Source organism: Artemia sp. Qi Xiang Cuo, chromosome 19 (genome assembly GCF_049724085.1).
Source record: "Artemia sp. Qi Xiang Cuo chromosome 19, ASM4972408v1, whole genome shotgun sequence".
In the NCBI taxonomy this organism is placed as follows: Eukaryota; Metazoa; Arthropoda; class Branchiopoda; order Anostraca; family Artemiidae; genus Artemia; species Artemia sp. Qi Xiang Cuo.
In genome coordinates, this window is record NC_142812.1 from 32,919,646 (window position 1) to 32,940,476 (window position 20,831).

The 20,831-nt window shown below is 31.9% G+C and overlaps 1 protein-coding gene across 1 annotated transcript in view; it reads right to left on the reverse strand.

The window, feature by feature from the left end:
- Window positions 1-7,722: 7,722 nt before the first annotated feature.
- The window catches only part of LOC148940751 (uncharacterized), a 115,424-nt gene continuing 102,315 nt past the window's right edge, over window positions 7,723-20,831 (reverse strand). Inside the window, exons 3-4 of the mRNA XM_089105062.1 lie at window positions 13,333-13,416; window positions 7,723-7,956 (exon numbers count right to left, since the gene is read on the reverse strand). Coding sequence (XP_088961188.1) covers window positions 7,783-7,956; window positions 13,333-13,416 — 258 coding nt within the window. The 3' untranslated portion in view covers window positions 7,723-7,782. The remainder of the gene's footprint in view (window positions 7,957-13,332; window positions 13,417-20,831) is intronic.

Genomic DNA, 20,831 nt, shown 5'->3' on the forward strand with positions numbered 1-20,831 from the left:
ATAAAGACTATTGAAAGAATTGCTTGGTGTTGGGGTTTGCAAAAAGTTACAGAACAAATTTTTGGATTAATTAGATGTTTACTTCAGCTTGTAGAATGGGTTTAAGTGGGATGTTAAGAAAATTACTTATTATAAAATTATATAATAAAGGCCGTTTGAAAAGTATTGTTTGGTGTTGGGTGTTCAAAATGCGATATAGTAAAGTTGTGGGTGAAAAGGATGAGTACTTGAACTTGTAAAATTGGTTTAGAAGGGATATTAAGAAAGAACTTGTTCTGAAAAGATATAATAAAGCCTTTTGAAAAGTATTGCTTGGTGTTGGGGTATTCAAAAAGCCATAAAGTAAAGTTTTGTGTGAAAAGGATGAGTACTTCAAGTTATAAAATTGGTTTAGGAGGGACATTAAGAAAAGAACTTGTTCTGGAAGGGACATTAAGAAAAGCCATAAAGTAAAGTTGTGGGCGAAAAGGATGAGTACTTCAACTTGTAAAATTGGTTTAGGAGGGACATTAAGAAAAGAACTTGTTCTGAAATAATATAATAAAGCCTTTTGAATAGCATTGCTTGGTGTTGTGGTATGCAAAAAGTCGTAAGGTAAAGCTGTGGGTGAAACGGATGAATACTTCAACTTGTAAAATAGGTTTAGGAGGGATATTAAGAAAAGAACATGTTCTGAAATATATAATAAAGCCTTTTGAAAGTATTGCTTAGTGTTGGGGTGTTCAAAAAGCTGTAAAGTAAAGTTGTGGGTGAAAAGGATGAATACTTCAATTTGTAAAATAGGTTTAGGAGGGATATTAAGAAAAGAACTTGTTCTGAAAAGATATAATAAAGCCTTTTAAAAAGTATTGCTTGGTGTTGGGGTATGCAAAAGTCGTAAAGTAAAGTTGTGGGTGAAAAAGATGAGTACTTTAAGTTGTAAAATGGGTTTAAGAGGGAAATTAAGAAAATAAATTGTTCTGAAATATATAATAAAGCCTTTTGAAAGTATTGCTTGGTGTTGGAGTATTCAAAAAGCTATAAAGTAAAGTTGTGGGTGAAAAGGATGAGTACTTCAAGTTATAAAATTGGTTTAGGAGGGACATTAAGAAAAGAACTTCTTCTGAAAAATATAATAAAGCCTTTGAAAACTATTGCTAGGTGGGGTATTCAAAAAGCCTTAAAGTAAAGATGTGGGTGAAAAGGATGAGTACTTCAAGTTGTAAAATTGGTTTAAGAGGGACATTACATAAAGAACTTGTTCTGAAAAGATATAATAAAGCCTTTTTAAAAGTATTGCATGGTTTTGGGGTATTCAAAAAGTCGTAAAGTATTGATTGGAGTGAAAAGGATGAGTACTTCAAGTTATAAAATAAGTTTAGGAGGGACATTACGTAAAGAACTGGTTCTGAAAAGATATAATAAAGCCTTTTGAAAAGTATTGCTTGGTGTTGGGGTATTCAAAAAGCCATAAAGTAAAGTTTTATGTGAAAAGGATGAGTACTTCAACTTGTAAAATGAGTTTAAGAGGGACATTAAGAAAAGAACTTGTTCTAAAAAAAAATATAAAAAAGTATTTTGAAAAGTATTGCTTGGTGTTGGGGTTTTCAAAAAGCCATAAAGTAAAGTTGTGGGTGAAAAGGATGAGTACTTCAACTTTTAAAATGGGTTTATAAGGGACATTAAGAAAGGACCTTGTTCTAAAAAAATATAATAAAGCCTTTTGAAAAGTATTGCTTGGTGTTGGGGTATGCAAAAAGCCGTAAGGTAAAGTTGTTGGTGAAAAAGGATGAGGACTTCTACTTGTAAAAAAGGTTTAGGAGGCATATTAAGAAAGGACCTTGTTCTGAAATAATATCATAAAGCCTTTTGAAAATTATTGCTTGGTGGGGTATTCAAAAAGCCATAATGTCAAGTTGTGGGTGATAAGGATGAGTACTTCAAGTTGTAAAATTGGTTTAGGAGGGACATTAAGTAAAGAAGTTGTTCTGAAAAGATATAATAAAGCCTTTTGAAGAGTATTGTTTTGTGGGGTATTCAAAAAGTCGTAAAGTATTGTTGGGAGTGAAAAGGATGAGTACTTCAAGTTCTAAAATAAGTTTAGGAGGGGCATTACGTAAATAACTTTTTCTGAAAAGATATAATAAAGCCTTTTGAAAAGTATTGCTTGATATTGCGGTATGCAAAAAAGTCGTAAAGTATTGTTGGTAGTGAAAATGATGAGTACTTCAACTTATAAAATAAGTTTAGGAGGAATATTAAGAAGAGAACTTGTTCTGAAATGATATATTCGGGGGGAGCCAAAAATTTGGGTGGTGGGGGGGGCCTTCTGTGTGTCAAGCCCGCAAAAAAATATTGGAAAAAGATGTGGGGGGGAGCAAAAAAGTTGGGGGGGGGGGGAGCCCTTCTGTGTCTCAAGCACACAAATAATATTAAATAATCGGGGGGGGGCAAAAAGTTGTGTGGAGGGGGGAGCCCTTAGAGATGGGGTAAGAGACCTTGCAATACTGTTCAAATGGGAGTTGTATATTATAACGACCACAGGATTTCTCCCCAAACCATCCTTTAAAATATTTCAAACTGTTTTACCCAAATCGTCCCTAAAATATGGATTAATTTGTTTTCGCCCAAATAATCCCCTAAAAGTAATTTCTGTGTGTTCCTTTGTTTCGGCATCCTTTTGCGCTGTCATATTTGAAATTCCCAGGAAACCATTTCCCTCATAAAATATATTCAATCTGTCTTGATCTCGTTTGAATTTCTGAAAAAATATAAGGTGTTCTTAGTTCCACTATTATGGCTTCGATAGAATATTAATATTTATCTCTCAGACCTAAAGACCGGTGAAGCCATATTTAAAAATAGAATATTAATTTATCTCTCAGACCTAAAGATCAGAAAAGCCATACTTAAAAATGAAATCCCCTCATGATAGAATTCTCCGTCGATTATGCAAATCAATTTTCCAGAAATCTAGTCCCTTTCGCGGATCAATAGAGAATTCCCCGTCGATTATGCAAGTTAATTTACCTGAAATCTAGTCCCCTTCGATTATGCAATCAATTTACCAGAAATCTAATCCCCTTCGATTATGTAATCAATTTCCCAGAAATCTATTTCCCTTCTTTTATGTAATCAATTTCCCAGAAATCTGTCCCCTTCGTAGATCAATAATCTGACTGTGACGTCACTCCCGTCTGTGCTGGCACCTCTTTTCTACTACCGTTGTTGTCGGGGGTTTAAGCTTGGTAGTTAGTCGCACATGACGGATAACAGTTCGTAAATGTTTTGATTTTTTTTTTAGTCTAGCTTGGGTGATATCTCCTTTTCGAGTGGCCGATCTTTTCACCTCCAAAATAACCAAATTGATGTTCTTAATAAATTAGTAATTCAGCATGTCAGTCTAATAATTAACCGTTAAATATCCTTTCTTCAGTTTTTAATAAGTCGGTATGGGATTTTGATTGAGTATTCAGACGAGATCGTAGCTTCCTCATGCTTCAGCTTAATGCTCAGGGTCTTTGTCCTTCGTTTGATGAGTTGCTCCCGGGCACTGGGGTTTTGTGTCAGCCCCGAAGACGATTTTATTTAATCTTTGAGGTATTTTCAATAAAATGGCTGTATCAAATTCCGACTGGATTCATTTGGGTAAAATAGGGCGGAGGAGGAGGCTAGTTGCCCTTAAATCAATTTCGGCTCTTAAAAGTAATGCTAGAACTTTCAGTTTCTAATTAAATGTGCCCCCTCCGAATTTTATATGGCTGATTTTCCATAAAAACCTTACATTCCCTCGTAGAATAGCTTATAACCCTTACTCCCAGGCTCTGGGAGTTTGTGTCAACCCTGGATGCATTTTTATATGGTATTTGGAGTATTTTAAACAGAACAGCTATCTTAAAATTTTCATCGGATTCATTTGGAGAAAAGAGAGCGGGGGCTTGTTGCCCTCCCATCACCTTTTATTCTTAAAAAGAGCACTAGACCTTCCAATTTCTAATCGAATGAGCCCCCTACGAAGTTTATACGACCACCCCTTCCATATGAAGTGCCTTGGGAAAATAGACAATAATAAACAAATAATGATAAAACATTGACGTTTTATGACCTCTACTATAGGCAATGCTATAACTCTGATATTTTGCTACTTGTCAAAATTCGCAGGCTGTATTTTAAGTGACTAGCACATTCTCTGGCTATTTTTGATGATTGGCATAATTTCTATGCTACATTTTGGTGGACTAGCACCATCATAGGATATATTTTGCTATTTTGAACAGCATTCAACGTGTATTTTTGTTAATTTGTACTTTTTTAGGCTTTTTTTTTGTTTGAGATAATCTCTATATAATTTGGACCCGAACAAAATAGAACATGTTCTTAATTTGTGTGTAATACAATACGTTCATTCAATTGGATAAAGGCTTTCTTGTCTTTGCCCTGTTATTTTTGATAATTTCCAGGCTACATCTTGTTGAATTAGTTCTTTCATAAACTATTTTTGGAAGATTGAACTGCTTTCAATCCTTTATTCGAGCCAGATAGCTCTCTTTTTAGCCATTTTTCGTTATTCAAGACTATCACAGGGAAAATTTTAACAGATTTGAGATTTCTTATACCATTTTTGATTTTTAAGATACTTTATGCGCAAAGATGGGGTGGATCAGTATGATGATAAAATACCTTATTCCAATTTTAACAACCATGGTACTTTTTGATTCATGCTTTCTTCAGCTGTTTTATGGATGTGATTAAATAAAAAAAAACAAGTTTTTTAAACTGAAAGTAAGGAGCGACATTAAAACTTAAAACGAACAGAAATTATTCCGTATATGAAAGGGGCTGTCCCCTCCTCAACGCCTCGCTCTTTACGCTACAGTTTTTATTGTTTTAAAAAAAAAGTTGTGAGACAGAGTCAAACTTTAGCGTAAAGAGCGGGGCGTTGAGGAGGGGACAGCCCCTTTCATATACGGAATAATTTCTGTTCGTTTTAAGTTTTAATGTCACTCCTTACTTTCAGTTTAAAAAACTTGTTTTTTCTTATTTCATTTCTGATCGTTTTTTAGTTAATGCAGCTTTTATTTTGGCTCACCGTCATTGAATAAGTAAACAAAATTTGCATAAAAATTTTACTGTTCTTTTGCTAAATGGATGTCTGTACAAATTAACTTACGTAACTAACTTCTATATTCGTATATTTTTCTTCTGGGAAAAAATAAAAAGTTGCAGATTTTTGCAGATATGAGCTTGAAACCTATGTAATAGGGTTTTCTGATACGCTGAATCTGACGGTGTGATTTTCATTAAAATTCTTTCAGTTTTAGGGGATGTTCCCCCCCCCCTTTAAAAAATCGGGTAAATTTTCTCAGGCTCGTAGCCTATGATGAGTAATACTAAACTTAATAAAATTTATATATTTAGAATCAGCATTATAAAAACATTATTTTTATAAATTTTTCGACATCAAAATTCCGTTTTTAAAATTTTCTATTACTATTTAGCCGTATCGCTTGTTTTTTTATTGTTTTTTTTTATTACGTATATGTTATTACGTATATGAGGGGGTTCTACCCTTAGTAAATACCACGCTCTTTACTTTAAAAGTTAAAAAAAAATTTTTTATTCACAAACCCCTGAATCACAAAGGCCGGTTAATTAGAATAGATAGCTCTTTTGAAAGCACTAAAAAAAACTGTAGCGTAAAGAGAGAGGTATTGACTTGGTGGAGAACCGCCTCACATACGTTATAATTTCTGTTCGTTTTAAGTTCTAATGTTGATTCTTACTGTCAGTTGAAAAAACTTGTTTTTTTTATTTAATTTCTGATCGTTTTTTAAATAATGCTTGGAAATCCGGCGCCCCCTTCATAGAAATGTCCCTTACCCCAAAGAAACATCCTCCACGGAAAGATTCTCCAGAGTAACCCCCTCCTCTAGCCCCCCCCTCCAGACAGAAATCCTTCCTGAAAATGTCAGTATACTTCCCAATAACCAATAAATAATGCTGGCAAGTCCGGCGCCCCCCTTCATGGCAATTTCCTTTCCCCCATGAAAACTTCCTTCATGGACAGATCCTCCAACATAACCCCCGACCCACCCTTCCCTCCCACTACCAGAAAAAAGACCTCCTGAAAACTTCTGTATACTTCCCAATAACCAATACTATATGTTAACATTGGGTAAAGTTCATAAATCTTAGCCCTCCCCTGGAGACTTCGGGGGATTAAGTCATCCTAAAAGACATATTTATCATATTTTCGACCATGCTGAACAAAATGGCTATCTCAAAATTTTGATCGGGTGACTTTGGGAAAAAGATAAGCGTGGGAGGGGTCCTAGTTGCCCTCCTTTTTTTCACTTAAAAAGGGCACTAGAACTTTTAATTTCCGTTCCAATGAACCCTCCCACGATATTCTAGGACAACTGGGTCGATACGATCACCCCTGGGGAAAAAAACAAAAAAACAAATAAACACGCATCAGTGATCTTTCTTCTGGTAAAAAATGGAAAATTCCACATTTTGGTAGATAGGAGCTTGAAACCTCTACAGTAGGGTTCTCGGATACGCTGAATATGACGGTGTGATTTTCATTAAGGTTATATAGTTTTTATGGGGTCTTTCCCCCTTTTTTCGAAAATCAGCCAAATTTTCTCAGGCGCGTAACTTTTGATGGGTAGGACTAAACTTGATGAAAAATATATATTTGAAATCAGCATTGAAATCTGATTCTTTTGATGTATCTATTGGTATCAAAACCCGGTTTCTAGAGTTTCGGTTACCATTGAGCCGGGCCGCGCCTTACAGTTCGTTACCACGAACTGTTTGAAATTTGTATGTTATGAAATGTAAATTTCATAACATACGTATGTTATATGAAAACGTATGTTATATGAAATGTATCAACATAACCAGGGGCGATATTGAGGAGGGGGGCAACTGCCCTTGCCCATTTTTAATGATAATTTGTATGCTACAGGGTGGAATATCGTTATAATAGAATACAGTTTGCTAATTTTAACAACATAACCTGGTTATTTCGTTATCTCCTCTTTTCTTAGGCTATTTTTCGATGCTTGGGGAATGAAAAGGGTTAGTTCAGACATATGACATATTTTACATTTACCTGAAATTTAATGTTTTTTCGACTTGGTCACTGGTTTCTGAGGCTTTATTTGTTATTTTGTGACAGTTCTTATGCTAAATTTTATAGATTTGCGGTTTTTTCGATGTTTTTTTTCGATGTTTGCGCCAATTTGAACTACCTAGAGGAAACATTTTAGTTGATCGCTATTTTCTTAGGCTATATACTGATACTTGAGATAATTTAAAGACTACATTCTAGCACACAAAAGCTTTCTCATACTTATTTTTCGATATTTGATATGATTTAGAAGTTTCTAGGATTTATTTTAGATTCAAGATGTATGCAAATTTTTAAAAAAAAGCTTTTTATAACTTTAGAATATAGTGTCCATATTTGCATACATGTTTCTTCCAAAAAGATATTTTTAATGGAACTACATGGTTGTAGAGAAAATTTTGGTAAATTAAAACGTAAAGTGTTTATACACTTTGACACTTTTTCTTTATATTTTTTCTCCATAATGGTCTTGGACACATAGTAATTTTTTTTATGATACTACTACTCTTGCAAACGATCTTTAAAAGAGATGGCGTTGCTATCACAGGTTCAATGATACAAAAATTATTTTTAAGGCAAGTAGAGTTGCATAAACTTTCGCAACATAGTCAACAACAACATTTATTTTTCAATGTAAATTCTAATTGTTGAAACTCTCTAAATACTTATAAATTGGTGTTTTCAGATATTCCAAAAATGGTCGAAAATAAGGAGAGAATTTGATCATCTTCACTATCTTCAGCCATTGAATCTAACCCCATTCTAGAAGAGATAGCATCAAAATTTACGCCAAATTTCTCGTTTAGATCTTTCTTCATACAAGCAACTAGTTTCTGATTCTGAAATAAAAGAAGAAAAAGAGTGTATATTTTCTCTTAAATAAATAAATAAATACCTAAAAATAATTTATTTGTAAAAATGAATGCTGCCAAATACTATGGTAAAAATATTGTGTCAATCAGTAAAACAGTCTGTTAATGAAGAAAGCAGAGCAAATATGGAACAACAATTAATCGTCAGATCTCCTGGTAATTCCCGAAAGTATTTGCATTTGCAAGAAGTCGTAGCCGTCACAGTTACAAGTAGTCCAAATTGTAAACAAGTTTAAGTTTGCCTTGATTTCTTAGTATAATTTCTTTTCGTTTTAATCTTGATTTACCATTTGACTTTATTTCCGCTCGCCTTAGATATTCTAGATACCTTACATATACATATCTAGCTCTTTACTTTTCTTTAAAAACTTCTTTTATAGAATTTTTTTTTAATCAATAAATATTTAATGACGAGTTCATTACTCTCACTTTGCTGAGGCGATTTGTCTTTTGTTATTAGAATTGACGCTCCAAATTTCCGCCTGAATGTCACATTTTTCAATGTTCTATAACCATTCTTTCAACCCGATCATCTCTGTACAAAAAGGAGAAAAACCCCAAAAACACAAAAAAAACAAGCACACATCCGTGCCAACCCTTAGAGGAAAAAATAAAATTCAAGTATCATGTTTTTGGACAAATTAGCTTGAAATAAAGGATTCTCTGAAATGTTGAATTTGATAATGTAATTGCTATTGAATTTAATTTTCATCGTACTTTTCACCTCCCTTTTACAAAGCTATGAAATTTTTCTGATGCTAATGAATGAGCAGCTTTAAATTCATTTAGTTATACGTATAAAGAATGAACATTAAGAGTATGATCTTCCGACACTTTCGGCCATAATTGACAAGGGCTACTCTTTCGGAATGAGTAGGAAAGAGTCTTTCTTCAAAGCTCAGTATTATGAACGGTTTGGTTTATTATCTGGGTTTCGGTTTGAACGTATCTGATTACTGAATTTTGAACTTCAAGTTTGGTTGGCTGTGTATCATAAGCATTGTCACACAAATGAAGAAGAGAGAGCTGTGATCAAAGAAAATATAACACTGGATTGAACAAGATCCTGTATGCTTTGAAGCGTCGCGAACAATGAATAACACTGCAAGCACCACAGCTAGCACAGAGTTACTAACCAAAATTAAAAATCTAAAATCCATAGAATTCAAGCCCCCACGACAACAGCTTTTCAACGGAGTGATGCTACCAGTCGAGGGTAAGTAAAAACTTCAGAATTTCGCCAGGTGTTCGATGATTGTTTTTTTTCCGAAGCGTTGGACTTTAGCTCTTCTCAGTTTCCCTTACTCTTTGGAAATCTTCTTACTACTCTGGTCTAAGGTTTATTCAGGCCTCTTAAGACATACCACGACAGGGGGTTGAGTTTATTTTGATGCGTGAAACTGCTCCTTACATAAATAAACACATACAAGCAAAGTATATCAACTTAGCCCCACTTGCTTCACCCCTAAGAGCTTATGATCATAATTTTTAATAAAGGATTTGCCTTTAAAGGATGTACAACGCAAAAAATCTGAAGCTATTCTGTATTAGACACAAATATACCATATTTAAATTTTCACGCTTTGACTCGTAATTAAGAAGGTGTCTAAATCCTGGGTCAGAAAGTGACCCCTTTGGGTAGAAAACGTGCTACTTTCAGAAGATTTTAATCCCCTCAAAATGTGAAAATGTAATCGAAGAATTTGAAACGACACTGCATCCTGTGTCTGAGGGTCTTTTAGTTGGTCAGTAAGCGAAAATTCATTAGTTACTGGCCCTTGACGGTCACATAGACAATGCAACGCAGTGAACAATTTTAGTTTCTGTACGTTAACAGTTTCGTTACTTTATTGAGCCTTGCACAACTTATTCGCAGCTAAAAACAATGGCTGAAAAGACCACTTTCTGAACTACGGACAACCCATCTAAAAAATATTTTTGATATCGAAATATTTCGTCTGAACTATCGGTTTTACCAATATCTGCTAGAACGAAAATCAATGCTACGTTTAATCCCTCTTTGACCCCTTTCGGTTAACAGTGTTTGCGCTCAATCTCAAACTCTGGTTGGTAAACAATACCTACAAATTGTTTCCCCTCCCTCCTTTGATCCAAAGTACACGTGCTCTATCTCCAAACTCCTCTAATGAAGGTGCGTATGCTCCGTCTGTCTACTTCTTAGCCTATATAGCCCCCCAAACCACCAAGACCTAGAGTGTCATTTGTGCTATTCGGTTCTAGGCGTTTACCCCCCGGCTATTAACCCCCAGAAAATACCCCCATGGAAAATACTCCCACTGAAAATGCCTCCCCCCCGCAGAAACTACTCACCTGAAAAATACCCCCCCCCCCCGGAAAATACCCCCCCCTCCATGGAAAATAAGACTTTCCAAATTTGAGAATTTTATTTGAATTTTATTTTTTAATTTATGTAGGGCGAAGGAATTTTGGTACTTGTGTATTATGCGCCACTCACTCAAGTTTACCCTGTGTAAAACTCGAGAACTAACCGGCTTATTCGTTAGTTTTTTCAGCTTAGCACGAGACAAGACAAAGACAAGTGACAGAATATATGGGAAATATATAATTTGGGCTATATATTTGCACCTAAGGAGGGGGGGGGGGGTAAATTATTTGGACAGTTTGAAGTCAGAAAACAATTCTTTCTAGGTATATGGCCACTAAAAAATTACAGAAGAACAGCAAGGTATCTGGAAATTTTGTTAACTAAAAAAAAAAAAAGAAAAAAGAAATCCCAACAGTATTAAGTAAATGTAATGTTTCATTTAATAATGTTTCGTTTTTTCGAAGTATTAAGTGTTTTTTTTTTCAATGAATGTTTTCCAAGTATTAACTAATATTATTAGGTTAATGTATTGTTTCATTTAAGTTTTTTATGATGATCGCTGATCAAAGTTTATGCTGTTTTTGCCTTTCATTTATGTTATTTTACTGTGTTCATGGTCGTATATTTGGCTTCAAAATACACTAATCTATCTATCTATCTAATATGCAGAATAATTGTACCAAACACATTTTGAATGCATACCCGCTATACTTTACCCCTTCCCCCCTAATGTGCAAATCTATAGCCCAAATTCTCCGCGGGAGGTATTTTCCGCGGGGGGTTATTTTCCGAGGGGTATTTTCCATGGGGGGTATTTTCCACGGGGGGTATTTTCCGGGGGACATTTTCGGGGGGGGGGGTATTTTCCACGGGGGTATTTTCTGGGGGGTATTTTCCGGAAAGGTTTTTCCAGGGGGATATTTTCCGCGGGGGGGGGGGGAGAGGAGTATTTTCCGGGGTGTAATCACCAGGGGGCAAACGCCGGCCACCACTAAAACTAATTTAGTTGCTTCAAAAATTGTCAAATGAAGCTATACTTTACCTCTTCCCCCCTAATGTGCAAATCTATAGCCCAAATTCTCCGCGGGAAGTATTTTCCGCGGGGAGCTATTTTCCGAGGGGTATTTTCCGTGGGGGGTATTTTCCGCGGGGGGTATTTTCCGGGGGACATTTTCTGGGGGGGGGGGGTGTATTTTCCATGGGGGGGTATTTTCCGGGGGGTATTTTCCGGAAAGGTTTTTCCGGGGGGGGGAGTATTTTCCGGGGTGTAATCACCAGGGGGCAAATGCCGGCCACCACTAAAACTAATTTAGTTGCTTCAAAAATTGTCAAATGAAGCTATAAAATTTTTATTAGGTCATCAGTTTATGTATATTTTGGAATGAAAAAGATTTAATAGAGGAAAAATAGTGACGTGAATAGTGTTCAAAATGTATTCCATTTTATTAAAATGTGAATGGAACTATACCCTTCAGGGGGTTGGAAGGGGGCTGCAATGTTTAGTTAATCTCAATTTTAGTTATTACTATTTGTTTTTACCTAGACTCCAATACAAATTGCACTTTCTGTTTATTTAAGGCTTTGTTTGTTCATTCATAGTAATATCTAACGGTTTATATTTGAATTATTATTATGACTATTTCTGTACGTTTCAGGTTCTATGGTCACTCGTTATTTTTCTTTAAAAGACTTTGTATAACTTTTTGTTTTTTACTGCTTTTAAATGAAAACTCCTTAATTTTCGTGATAAAAGCCTTTTTTATTTATTATAGTTCTCTTGTCCCCTAAAATATCTTGGCCTTTTGTGAATTTTTCAATATCGTTTGGAGGGAAGCCTGGATTCATCTTTAACTGAAGGAGAGAATTGTGTCGATTGCACCTTAAATACGTGTTTTCAAGGGAAAGGTTGAACCAAAATTAATATATTATTAATTTCAAAAGCTGTTGTTGCCATTAATATATAACATATATATGTATATATGTATATATGAATCTTTTGCACATTGGATTTGAAGATCCCAGAAATACTGAAGCTCCTGGAAATTTAGGTATATGCCCCATTGACACTGTATGTAAAATGGAAAAACATCGGTACAAACATAGCTTTCATAGATATAAGTGATTTTATAATCATTCAAAAATATATATATATATAGTGATTTTATAATCATTATATATATATATATATATATATATATATATATATATATATATATATATATATATATATATATATATATATATATATATATATATATATATATATATATATATATATATATATATATATATATATATATATATATATATATACTCGTAATAAGCAGTTGATTAGGGTGTACCTTAGATTTATTGTAGCATTAACTCAATAGCATAAGGCCTGAAACACTTCATTTGATCCCTCAAAGGAATCTTTTGCACATTGGATTTGAAGATCCCAGAAATACTGAAGCTCCTAATTAATATATAACATATATATGTATATATATATATATATATATATATATATATATATATATATATATATATATATATATATATATATATATATATATATATATATATATATATATATATATATATATATATATATATATATATATATATATATATATATATATATATATATATATATATATATATATACTCGTAATAAGCAGTTGATTGGGGTGTACCTTAGATTTATTGTAGCATTAAGTCAATAGCATAAGGCCTGAAACACTTCATTTGATCCCTCAAAGGAATCTTTTGCACATTGGATTTGAAGATCCCAGAAATACTGAAGCTCCTGGAAATTTAGGTATATGCCCCATTGACACTGTATGTAAAATGGAAAAACATCGGTACAAACATAACTTTCATAGATATAAGTGATTTTATAATCATTCAAAAAATTGCCTACATCTCATATGTTTAGTGTTGATAGTAGTCTATATTATATGGAAGAAAAAAAGAATAAAAACCAGAGGGGTGAATTAATCGTTCTCCTTGCTTACCTTAAAGCAGCTAAAAAACATATAAGGTCTGGCTAGGTTCCTAAGAAGAGCCGTTTTTTCGTATTTTTCCAATGGAATACACTTCTGAAAAGAAAAGAAAAATATTTAGTGTAAGAAAGATGTACAAACAATTTTGTACACGATATGAGTGAATTTTGCGATGTTAAGCATAAACATACCTATTCCCCTCTTTTTAATTTTATAAGAAAATAAAAATTAACTTCAGAAAATATCAGAAACTTCAGGGTACAATATTTAAACAAACGTTTTAAAAATATTTTGTCTAGCTATAATATTATTTGTAAGAATGCAAACATGGGCGTAGGCAGCCTATTGTCTAGGGGGGGCGGTCGATAGTGTGATGGAGGGCCTTTTATCAACTGCTTTTACAACCATCTGCTTTTTCAGCCATATCTGATGTAAATTTAAAGGTCTCAGGAGGCAGCGGCCCCCCTGCCCCCGTCCCCTCCCTACGCCCGTGAATGCAAACGACTTTTGTCATTTGACTTGACACAAATTTGTTATTGCAAGACAAACGATTTTCAGCAATACTAATACGGGATGATCTTTCAATTAGGCGATTCAATTATTTGTTGTTGTTTTGTTTTTTTTTATCAGAAAAAAAGCATCAGAAAATATATATAGCAACAGCCCCCAAGGCACCTCTTAGCCTTTTTTTAGACTATTTTTTAAGACAAAAAAAGACTATGGTAGGTTTTGGGATGCAAGATAAAAATCAATTTTCACTAGTATTTAAGGATGCGAGAGATCATTTAGAGGTAGCGCAAATAAACCATAAATGAAAAATTATTTTTCATCGAGTTTCAAATTTTGTTGCTTAATTGACAAATTGTCCTAATGATGGGGGGCTCATTCTGATAAAAACACGTCTGAGGATGCCAAAGTCTCACGATTTGATGCATACTTACTGCTATGTATGTTTTTTAGGGATGTATCAATAGAAATAGACCATATGGTGAGTAACATTAAGAAAGTAGAATAGACCATTTCCATATCGCTTCAGACTGAACGAGGCAATTATGTGTCAAATTACAAAAACAAGTTTTGAACAACAGTGACACTTGTAATTGTTAGAGATTATTCCATATATGAGGAAGGTTGTAGCGCCTCAACCTCCCGCTCTTTCTGCTAATGTCTTATGCCACTTTATTGAAAGAATTAAAGAATAAACAAGTGCAAGAATGGCACGTTTGTTATTTGCCGACTGCCTTTTCTAGCATTTGAAGTTAAAACTTCATTGTTTCAAAGGCAACGTTATAGCGTTGCCTATAGTAAAGGCCATACGGCTCCAATGTTTTATTATTTATTTACTTTTTCCCAGGGGCACTTCATATGGAAGGGGTGTTCGTATAAACTTTGGAAGGGGCTTATTGGATTGAAAATTGAAAGTTTTAGTGCCCTGTTTAAGAGTCAAAAGTGATCAAAAGGCAACTAGCCCCCCCCCTCCACGGACTTTTTTCCCCCAATGTATCCGATAAAAATTTTAAGATATTCATTTTGGTATTCAAGTAGTTATCTAAGTACCATTTCTACTACTTTATGTTCCATCCTGTGTTATTTGCCGCCTTTACGTTCCCTGGCTCCTTTCCATGGTTGATTACCAGACTAATCATTGCTATTGGTATCAATTGCATATGGAATTATACAAAACCTACCAGACAACTTTCCGGGCCAACCAGACATGTTTCTGGGCCAACCAGACAAGTTTCTGGGCCAACCAGACAAGTTTCTGGGCCAACCAGACAAATTTCTGGGCCAACCAGACAGGTTTCTTGGCTAATAGGTGTATGGAAATACTGTGGGTACACCATATATGGCAACCTAAATGGAATTTCAGGGTCGATAAAGTGAAATTATGTCACTATTCTAGACTATAGAAGCTCTACACCTTTTCAAAGAGAATATTGTAGCTATGGAATCCGGTTAATAGCCTGTAGCTTAAAGGTATCTGAGATCTCGCCCCAGTATCGCATACGCTATTAGAGATATCAAAATGATATCTCATTTGCATTAAGCTAACTCAATTTGCGACCGACAACGAGTCGAAAAAAATGACATGTAATCACTGCTAAGCCTTTTATTATTGCTAGGGGATTACCCAATTCACTTCTTGGTGTTAACTGACAGAGTTCCAAATACGAACATTTTGAAAAGTAGACAGGTTTTTTTTTGTTTAGCATCTGCAAAAAAGGAGTAATTAGTGATTGGTTAATTTTTTAACATGAAATCTCTGAATAAAATATTTGTAGAGGGATGGGATGATGGGAGAAGGATTTCTTAGAGTACTTATAGTGCTGTACTATGGGTCGACTTGCTAGCGAAAAAAAAACCGTATGGTTGACTTGAACTGAATCAAAATATACTATGTGCAAGCAGATTTTCAAAATGTATGAAGGTGGAGAAAAAAAGAATTAAACTGATTAGCGGTTAAGGTAACCCCGAAGGAGTTAGTATTTTTTTTCTAATGTAAGTGTTTTCTTAAGAAAATAGCCCGATTTTAACGAATATATCCTTAGCTAAATAAAACTGCGAATAACTTTCTGATTTTTTGCCGTTTTACGTATGTAATAATGGTGCATATATTATTTTTTTTCTAATTTAATCTTTTTCTTAAGACAATGGTCCATCTTTAACAAACATAACATTCTCTAGTTAAAACTGCACCTAAATTCTTGAATTTTTGTTTTTTAACTTATGTAATAATAGTACATTTAGTTTTTCTTTCTAATTTAAGTGTTTTCATAAGAGAATGGCCCGTCTTTAGAAAATCTAACTCTAGCGAGTTAAAACTGGGGATAAATTACTCATTTTTTGTCTTTTTAAATGGGTAATAATTTTACATTTATTTTTTTTTGTAATTTAATTGTTTTCGTATTAAAATAGTCTATCTTGAGAAAACGTAATCATCGCTAGTTAACACTGCACCTAAACTAATGATTTTTTGTTTTATCGTTTAGGAAATAAATTAACATTTAGTATTTTTTTCTAATTTAAATGTTTTCTTAAGAACATGACCCATCTGTAACAAATATATCCTTATCTATTTAAAACTAATCATAAATACTTGATTTTTTTGTATTGTAAATTATTTAATAAAGGAACAGTTATTTTTTGTTTTAAATTTAATTGTTTTTTTAAGAAAATTGTCTGTCTTTAGCAAATACAGCTTTCGCTAGTTAAGACTGAAAATAAACCATTGAATTTTTTTTCTGTTATTTGGGTAATAATGGAACATTTAGTATTTTTTTATAATTTAAGTGTTTTTAGATGAAAATAGCCCATTTTTAGAATATAAAAACTTAGCTAGTTAAAAATACACATAAATTCTTTACTTTCTTTCGTGTTGCTTAGGTAATAAATGAACATTTAGTATTTTTTTTTTCTTTTTTAAGTGTTTTTTTAATGAAATTGTACATCTGTATAATATATAGAAGTAGCGAGTAAAAACTTCGCATAAGTACTTGATTTTGTGTCATTATAATTAGGTGATAAAAGTAAATTCATTAATGTTTATAATTTGAGTGTTTTCGTAAGAAAATGGTCCATCTTTAACAAATGTAGCATTAGATACTTAAAACTGCTCATAAATGCCTGATTTTTTTAGTGTTACTGAGTTAATAAATGAACATTTAGTATTTTTTATTATGTAATTGTTTTCTTAATTATATGGCCCATCTTTAACACATAAATCCTTAGCTACTTAAAACTGCGCATAAATACTTGATTTTTTGTCGTGTTACTAAGGTAATAAAGGTAAATTTAGTATTTTTTATAATGTAAGTGTTTTCGTGTGAAAATTGACCATCTTGAACAAATAGAACATTAGCCAGTTAAAACAGAGCAGAAATATTAGATTTTTTGTCGTGTTATTTAGGTAATCATTATAAATTTATTATTTTTTCTAATGTAGGTGTTTTCGTATGAAAATGGCTCATATTTAACAAATAGAGCATTATCTAGTTCAAACAGCTCATAAATACTTGATTTTTTGTCGTGTTATTTTGGTATTATTGGTACATTCAGTATTTTTCTAATGTAAGTGTTTGCGTAAGAAAATGGTCTGTCGGTATAAAATTTATCATTAGCTAAATAAAACCGCGCATAATCACATGATTTTTTGTAGCTCTATATAGTTAATAAAGAAACATATGGGATTGTTTTATAATTTAATTGTTTTCATAAGAAAATGATCTGTTGTATGCAAACAAAGCCGTAGCTATTTAAAACTTAATATACTCCCTTGATTTTTTGTTTTGTTACTTAGGTAATAATTGAACATTTATTATTTCTTTACTTTAATTGTTTTCTGAAGAGCATAATCCGTCTTTAGCAAACAAAGCTTTCTCTAATTAAAACTGCAAATAAACCCTTGAATTTTTATCGTATCATTTAGGTAATAAATGAACATTTATTCTTTTTTTCTAATTTAATTGTTTTTTGAAGGAAATGGCCCATCTTTAACAAATCTAGTTCTCGCTAGTTAAAACTAGACATAAATTATTGAATTTTTGTTTTGTTATTTTGTAAATAAAGGAATATTTAATATTTTTTTCTAATTTAAGTGTTTTTATTATAACACGGCCCATATTTATCAAACAGAGACCCAGATAGTAAAACTACTGTAAATTTATCTATGTTCTATAGTGTTAAGTTTGTTATAAGTAACAAGTTTTTATTTTTTTTTTATTGTAATTGTTATTATAATGAAATTGTACATATTTATAAAATACAAAATTCTATAGTAAAAAAAGAACATAAATAATTGAATTTTTGTTTTTTTATTTAGGAAATTTTGATACATGTAGTATTTTTTTTTACTTTAAGTGTTTTCTTAAGAAAATGGCCCATCTTTAGACAATATAGCCTAATCTATTAAAAAATAGGAATAAATTCCTGATTTTTTGGCATTTTTATTGGGTAATAAATTTACATTTAATATTTTTTTCTAATGTTAGTGTTTTCTTAATAAAATGGCCCATATTTAACAAATATATCCTTAGCTAGTAAACTGCGAATAAATTCCTGATTTTTTGTCGTTTTACTTAGGTAATAATGGGACATTTAGTATTTTTTTTCTAATGTAAGTGTTTTCTTAAGAAAATGGCCCATCTTTAACAAATATAGCCTTAGCTAGTTAAAACTGCGCATAAATTCTTGATTTTTTTGTCGTGTTACTTAGGTAATAATGGGACATTTAGTATTTTTTTCTAATGTAAGTGTTTTCTTAAGAAAATGGCCCATCTTTAACAAATATAGCCGTAGCGAGTTAAAATTGCTCATAAATACTTCATTTTTTTTCTTGTTATATAGTTAATAATTGTACATTCAATATTTTTTATAATTAAGGGGTTTTCATAATAAATTTGATCATCTTTAACATATAGAACAGTATGAAGTAAAAAAATACATAACTTCACTTTGTTTTGTATTGTTACTTTTTTAAATAGTGTCCAGTCATTTTTGTTTTCTCATTGAAGTTTTTTTAGATGAAAATGGTCCATATTTATCATACGCAGAATAATATAGTTAAAACTGCAACTTAAGCCTTTTTTTTTTTTTTTTATACATAGGAAATAATTGAAAATTTATTATTTTTTTCTAATGTAAGTGTTTTCTGAATAACATAGTTGTTCTTTAGTAAATTTAACCCTCGCTATTAAAAACAACTAATAAATACGTGACTTTTTTTCTTGTTATTTAGGTAATAATGGTACATTCTGTTTTTTTTATTATGTAAGTGTTTTCGTAAGAAAATGGCTCATCTTTAAAAAATGTAGCATCATCTAGTTAAAATAGCGCATAAATAGTGGTTTTTTTGTCTTTTTACTTAGTTAATAATTTTACATTCAGTATTTTTTCTAAAATAAGTGTTTTTTCGAAAGCAAAAGACCCATCTTAAACAAATATAGAATTAGCTAGTTGAAACTGCGAATAAATTGTGGATTTTTTGTCGTGTTACTTAGGTAATAATAGTAAATTTAGTATTTTTTATAATGTAAGTGTTTTCGTATGAAAATAGCTCATATTTAACAAATATAACAATAGACAGTTAAAACTGCGCATAAATATTTTATTTTTTGTCTTGTTATTTAGGTAATACTTATAAATTCAATATTTTTTCTAATGTAAGGGTTTTCGTAAGAAAATGGCCAATCTTTAACAAATTTAAAATTAGCTAGTAAAAAAGCGCATACATTATCGATTTTTTGTCGTCTTACTGAGGTAATTATGGAACATTCATTATTTTTTCTACTGTAAGTGTTTTTTAATAAAATAGCCCATCTTTAACAAATTTATCCTTAGCCAGTTAAAACTGCGCATAAACACTTGAATTTTTTTCTTGTTACATAGGTAATTATTGTAAATTTAGTATTTTTTATAATGTAAGTGTTTTGGTAAGAAAATTGCCCATATTGAACAAATATAGCATTAGCTAGTAAAAAAGGGAATACATAATCGATGTTATTTCGTGTTAATTAGGTAATAATGGAAAATTTAGTATTTTTTCTAATGTAAGTGTTTTCTTAAGAAAATGGTTCATATTTAAAAAATTTATCATTAGCTATTTAAAATTGCTCATAAATACTTGATTTTTTTTCGTGTTATATAGGTAATAATGGTACATTCAGTATTTCTTCTAATGTAGGTGTTTTCTTAAGCAAAAGGACCATCTTAAAAAAATATATCATTAGATAGTTGAAACTGCTAATAAATTCTTTATTTTTTGTCTTGTTACTTAGGTAATAATATAACCTTTAACATTTTTTATAATGTATGTGTTTTAGTATGAAAATGACTCATCTTTAAAAAATATAGACTTCGCTAGTTAAAACATCGCATAAATAATTGATTTTTTGTCTTTTTATATAGGAAATAATTGTAAATTCAGTTTTTCTTCTAATCAAAGTGTTTTCGTAAGAAAAAGGCCCACCTTTAACCAATATAGACTCAGCTAGTAAAACAGCGCATAAATTCTCGATGTTTTGTATTCTTTATAAGTTTATATATGACCAGATAGTATTTTTTTTTCTAATGTAAGTGTTTTATTATGAAAATACCCCCTATTTAACAAATACAGCCTGTTATAGTTAAAACTGAGCATAAATTATTTTTTTATTTTTCTTTTTAATTAGTTAATAAAGTAAAATTTAGTAATTTTTTTTCTAATGTAAGTGTTTTCTTAAGAAAATGGTCCATCTTTAACAAATATAGACTTAGCTATTTAAAACTGCGCATAAATTCTTGATTTTTTGTCGTGTTGCTTAGGTAATAATGGAACATTTAGTATTTTTTCTAATTTTATTGTTTTTTATTAAGAAAATGGCCCATCTTTAACAAATATAGCCTTAGCTAGTTAAAACTGCGCATAAATTCTTGATTTTTTGGTAGGTGTTTTCTTAAGAAAATGGCCCATCTTTAACAAATATAGCCTTAGCTATTTTTTTCTAATGTAAGTGTTTTCTTAAGAAAATGGCCCA